This window comes from Cetorhinus maximus, chromosome 19 (genome assembly GCF_964194155.1).
Source record: "Cetorhinus maximus chromosome 19, sCetMax3.hap1.1, whole genome shotgun sequence".
NCBI lineage: Eukaryota > Metazoa > Chordata > Chondrichthyes > Lamniformes > Cetorhinidae > Cetorhinus > Cetorhinus maximus.
The window spans coordinates 41,101,488-41,107,829 of NC_135897.1; the positions used below are offsets into that span (position 1 = coordinate 41,101,488).

General features: G+C 38.4%; 1 protein-coding gene across 1 annotated transcript in view; it reads left to right on the forward strand.

The window, feature by feature from the left end:
- nmd3 (NMD3 ribosome export adaptor) overlaps positions 1-1,046 on the forward strand; it is a 62,875-nt gene extending 61,829 nt beyond the window's left edge. Inside the window, exon 16 of the mRNA XM_078563781.1 lies at positions 305-1,046. Within this exon, the coding sequence (XP_078419907.1) occupies positions 305-438 (134 nt within the window). The 3' untranslated portion in view covers positions 439-1,046. The remainder of the gene's footprint in view (positions 1-304) is intronic.
- Positions 1,047-6,342: the final 5,296 nt, after the last annotated feature.

Below are 6,342 nucleotides of genomic sequence, written 5' to 3' on the forward strand. Positions count from 1 at the left end.
AAAATATTATTTGATTTCATACCTTGCAAGTCTCCACATTCACTATGGATCAGCTGTGTCTGCTTCTGAATCATGTATTGCAGGCAAACCTGACTGCAATGCGCTACTTTGCTAACTGGTTATAACCTCATTGGTCAGAGACAGCATATTTGATCCAGAATCTTGTTAAAACTTTTATATTATTTAATACCATGTTAGTAAGGATTCAGACTGCTCCATTTGACAGTTATATTCAAAGTTGTAGTTACTAACATGATTGTAGTAAATTTGATATCCTTTAAATATAAATAACTTCTTTTCATAGATTCCTCAAAAATTCCGGTTGAAAGTGATACTGATGATGATGGTGCCCCTCGGATCAGTTTAGCAGAGATGTTGGAGGATCTTCATATTTCTGTTGATGCCACGGGCTGTGCGGGAGCAGATATGATTGACTGAAGAAAGCTGCTTTGAAATTAAACGATTACATTTTCTCATAAAAATGGTAACCCAAAACATGGTTCAACCTTATCTGCTGTATTAGTGGGACTCACTTTGTATAAAGATCTGACCTTTACACACATTCTGAAGTATCAGAACTCTGTCATGTGCAGAAGTGCATCTAGCCTAGCTAGCACAGTATGCTCATATCCTGGAATTAATACTTAACCTTGGAATTGATAGAAATTGAGTAAATGAAGTAATTTTTAGGTAATCTGTTAATGGGGAGCATACTAACTCAAGTTTGTATGTAAGTGTATATATTATATAATATATAGAAATTATAGAAATATAATATGCACACGCACATCTAATTTCTGCCGACCTTTGAGACTTGTACTAAAATCCTATTCACAAAGTATCTCTTTATCATTAAAGGATTAAATTAATCTTTGTTTCCATGTGCAAAGCTTTTAAAATAGATTCTTGGATCTGATGGCTTACAATATGAATTACTAATAATATACAATAATGTTTGCAACTTCAAAGTAGTACAAAATTGTTGATTTGAATATGTCTAATTCATAATTATATTAAAACATCTTAAAATAAAAAGTCAGATTAAAGGAACTATGTCACTGTCTCATTTCCCTGTGCTTGCCTTCCAAATAAAGTGCTTGCATTTCTACAGCTGCTTTCACGGTCTCAGGACGTCTCACAGCAATTCACAGCCAATTAAATGTTTTGACATGTTACTGTAATGTAGGAAATGCAGCAGCTAATTTGTACACAATGACATCCAACAAACAGCAATGAGATAATCAGGCCAGTATATTTCTTTTTCTAATGTTCTAAAGATAAATGTTGGCCAGAACAAGAACTCTCCTGCTCCTCATCAAATATAGCCATGGGATCTTTTACATTCAGTTGAGAAGGCAAAAGAGTTTTAACATCTCATTCAAATGACAGCACCTTTGGCAGTGCACCCTTCCTCCATAACTGCACTGATGTATCATGGTAGATTATGCGCTTGGTTCTCTGAAGTGGAGCTTGAGCCATAATCTAGCAACTCGGAAGAGTGCTATGACTGAGTGAAGGCTGACACCTCCTTAGAAATGTGGCTGATTTTTTAAGGTAATAAAATCATTGTATTAATTAGGATACAATGGTATTGCAGAATTAAGTAAACTATTTATATCTGAGTTCTCAAACTACATTCCTGCTTAATTAGCTACATGCTATTGAGTGAACCATTTGTTAATAGTATAGGGACTATTAACAGGGCAACAGGGTCTCTCTTCACAATTACAGTTTCTTAACCTTGGCATCATCCTGCTGAATCTATGCTGTGCATTTTGTAAAGCCTTAATGTTCTTTCTATAATGGAATACTCAGAACTGTATACAGTACTCTCTGGCCTAACTAATGTTTTGGATAAACTTACTACTGTACTACACTTGTGAGCTCTGCATATTGCAAAAATGCTGTTAGCCTTTCCTGACTTCATGCACTTGCACATTGTCACGGGCGCTTTAAAGGTACTTTCCCAAAGTCGCCCATGAACAATGTATGTATGTGAGTGTGTATATTTTACCCTTGGAGTGAGTAATTCAATTAAAAAATAACCTAGCAGCAAAGCCTTTTTACTTAAACAGGAGAAGGTTAGTTTATTTCACACTATATTACTCAGGAAGTTACCTAAGAAAAGATAAAGTTACTAACACATGCACATAAAGATTAGTTACAAATGAAGATAAAATGGTACTCATAAACATGAATCAAGTCTATTCCATATTCTGTTTAGGCCTGATATGTCTGAAGTGAAGGTCTGGAGGTTGAAGAGTTGTCTGCAGCTGTGATGATTTCCACTGTCAAATTGCTAGAGCTTTAACAGGTGAGGTTAGTAGATAGAATTAGGTTTACTTGGAAGTGAGAGCTTCCTTTCTTCTGTTCTGCAGGTGTTACAGCTGGCCGATTGGCCTTTTAGATGCCTTTATCTGCCTCTCCCTGGGTTGAAGCTGGTTCAAGATGGATCTGTCAAATAGGTGAATTTTCCTGCTATGTATTTAGCAGAAAGCCAAGATGGTTGCAGTAGCGTGATCTAGCAAAACGCCAAGTCATCATCTAAATAATACAAATGGTAATTCCATTTAGCAATCCAAAGTCGTCTCATCATCTGCTGTGTCCAAAAGCGCTAAAGTTTTTCATACCTTCAGGGAAAGCCATTGTCTGTTTTAGGACTCATTGAATTTCAAAAATCTTTTCATGTTTGGGTATTTCTGCTCGAATCAACCTGAAGCCTTCCGGAAGCTTGACAACCTTGCAGTTGTAAAGCCAGGTGACCTGTGGCAGCCATTTTAAAGATCAACTATGTCCCTTTTAAAGAAAGGCATATGGGTTTTAAAAAATTTGCAATGATCCCATGTCTGCTCAGCATGACAGCATATAAGTTCAGGGAATTATGTATTTGAGCCCCATGCCTTTGTTTATCCACAGCCTTCTGCATCTTTCAGTTGAGTGTATATTCTGATTCTTATTTTCCAACCAAAATGTATGACTTCATACTTATCTACATTAAAATGTTGTTCCATTTTCCTTTGTCTTCCATTCCTTTCTGAAGTCTTTCACATTTTTCTGTGTGATTTGCCAAACTCCTTACTTTCGTCTCTTGCAGGTTGAGTCGGTAGTTAGGAAGGCAAATGCAATGTTGGCATTTATTTCGAGAGGACTAGAATATAAAAGCAGGGATGTGCTGCTGAGGCTTTATAAGGCTCTGGTCAAACCACATTTAGAATATTGTGAGCAATTTTGGGCCCTGTATCTCAGGAAGGATGTGCTGGCCCTGGAGAGGGTCCAGAGGAGGTACACGAGAACAATCCCAGGAATGAAATGCTTAACATATGAGGAACATTTGAGGACTCTGGGTTTATACTCGATGGAGTTTAGAAGGATGAGGGGGGATCTTATTGAAACTTACAGAATACTGAAAGGCCTGGATAGAGTGGACGTGGGGAAGATGTTTCCATTAGTAGGAGAGACTAGGACCCGAGGGCACAGCCTCAGAGTAAAGGGAAGACCTTTTAGTACAGAGATGAGGAGAAACCTCTTTAGCCAGAGAGTGGTGAATGTATGGAATTCATTGCCACAGAAGGCTGTGGAGGCCAGGTCATTGAGCGTATTTAAGACCGAGATGGATAGGTTCTTGATTGGTAAGGGGATCAAAGGTTACAGGGAGAAGGTGGGAGAATAGGGTTGAGAAACTCATCAGCCATGATTGAATGGCAGAGCAGACTCGATGGGCCAAATGGCCTAATTTCTGCTCCTATGTCTTATGGTCTCATCAGAAATTGCAGTTCAAGTTCTGACACCCAAATACAAATCATCTAATTTTCTAAGAATTAAAGTGAACCTAGCACAGACTCCTGCCATACACCATTTCAAATCCTTCTCCACTGTGAACAAGACTCATTTAGTCTACATCTTGTTACCTATCTCTCGGTGTTGCTACATTTTGCTGTAACTGTGTACAACTGATTATTTCTTGGCTTGCTTTGAACTGGGCAGATCCTGCAGCAAAAATGTTTCGAATTTGGATAAATTTAGAGGAGGCAGAGGAAAAAAACAGCCAACTTATCTTCCATTGAGATCAGTTTTAAATTCAGAGCTTGTTACTAATACTGGCAATGAATATTTGACGTCATTGCTTGACTGAACAACCGAACAAGCTTAATTCTTACAAGAGCGGATATGGTAAAGAAATATTATAGCTGTAATCAAGGTATCCATTATCGTAATAAAACATGCAATGTTATTAGAACATTTTCTAATCAGTTTTATTTATCACTTAAAAATTACAATTTCATTTGCAGTGTTAGCTCCAACTGCCCCCATTTAATATGCTTTGAGGATATGGGGAAAGTTAATCAAGGTGTCTTTCCTACTGAAGAAACCGTAAACTTTGTTTTGAATCAAGGGGCAATATGTCACTTTTTTATAGGGGGGGTAAGGGTGCACTGTGGTTGTAAAAGTATTGTGTTCTTCAATGAGTCTTGTTCTCTATGTTGCCAGTGAAATTGGTAAATACTGCATGATCTACTTGGTAAAGTGTTAACTTCCTTTTGCAGCTGCTCACAAAATGGTCCAGGGAATATGCTTTGTTTTTGTGGGGAGGCCAAAAGGCCTTGATCTAATCCAGGCCACTAGCAACCCTTCTAAGACCTCACGAGGTTCACCACCATCGTCCCCCCAACTCATCCACCCACCTCACCTGGCTTTACCAATTTATTGTACTGAAAATTCAATTCACTGAACCTGAAGTAATTCAATAGTTGCGAACTACATTTTTGAGATATGGTGAGGAAATAAAAGATGCTTTAGAAATGAAAATTCTTTACACTATGGGGAATAAAGTCCATTTTTGATTTTTTAAAATAAAATACACTAGAGGTGTTCAGATATATCTAAATTATAGATAGTATTGTCGCATCAGGGCAATTTGACCACGTGAGGCTGTACTACGTGCAAAGATTATTACTATTGCATTTAAAATCCGAGGCCCTGATTTTCCACTTCTGCCTACTAATTTTACCAGGTACTAAAAGGGGCAAGATGGGTAAGAGTATTGTTCAGTCTGAACTCTGCCTATTTTATACTGCACCTGAATTTCTTGGAGATAAGAACCAGCAGTTTCAACACGGAACTATTTGAGAAGCAGCTTTTAAACAGCTATTTCAAATAATCTCAACTTATCCAGAGTTACAAAACAAGATAAATGCTGAAATGAATACATCACTTATTTAAAAGAGTTGGACCAAACTTAGTGGTTTGTGTATAAATGTGATATTAAAATTATTTGATGCACTAAGCATGTCTTCAAAACTCTTTATGGAAATAAAGCACAGATGCTTTAGGTGCAGACTCGATGGGCTGAAGGGCCTCTTCTGCACTGTGATTCTGAGAGATGTTCAAAGCTTTCTGCTGACAGCCTGATGCAAATCAAAGTTATGTGCAGCCGTCCATTTCTTCCAGTCTTATTTGCACTTGTCTCAGACCAATAACGTCGTACAATTATACTTAAACATTTTGGAGAAGCTTCAACACTTAACCCTTGCAATAACAGAATTAGAGGATACTTGATGATGTTCACTGAGCTCCCGCAACCACTTTATGAATTATTGATGGGAGACTGTGACGATATTCTTTTGGTTTGGCCTGACGAGCCTACCCAAGTCATTCAACTGCTCGAGGCTGTCATTAAGGCAACCTGCCTCATTTGCCTGGATCCCAACCTACTTTTCCAGCTAGAGGTGGGTGCCCCAGAATATCACTGCAGTACTGTTCAGAAGGTTCAAGAGAGATTCCAGCATATTGCATTTGCATCCAAGATCCTTAATGGACTGGAAAAGACATAGCCCTTGTGAACACCATATGCTTGTCACCTTCCAGGTGGTGCAACATTTTACTTCTTTTACTGGTTTACAGAGCCTGATATTGCACTCACCCCAGATTCTGCTGAATTTGCTGATGAAGCCAGGTGACTTCCAGTTCTGAACTTCAATCTGCCTCCTGTCCAAAGGCTACTGATAAGAGGGACTTTGAATGTCTTAGTGGACAGGTTGGCATAATACGACCAAGGGTCTTCTCGCACTAGTTTTGCTGTTGACTCGCCAGATAGTGATTCAACATCAATGCCTACCTTATTGGGCTCAATATGTGGAGATTGTTGCTCTACTGACTGCCAGCATTGAAACCTCTGATCTGCCTGTTAATATTTGGTCTAGTAGTGCCTGCATCATCAATACCTTGCTGTTCCTTCTCTATTGTAGAAACTAATATTGTATGACCGACTGGAAAGCCTTAGCTCATAGGTCTCTAATTAATTTTTGTCACTTAAAAAGTGTACGCACCTGTGCTTTGTAGGTA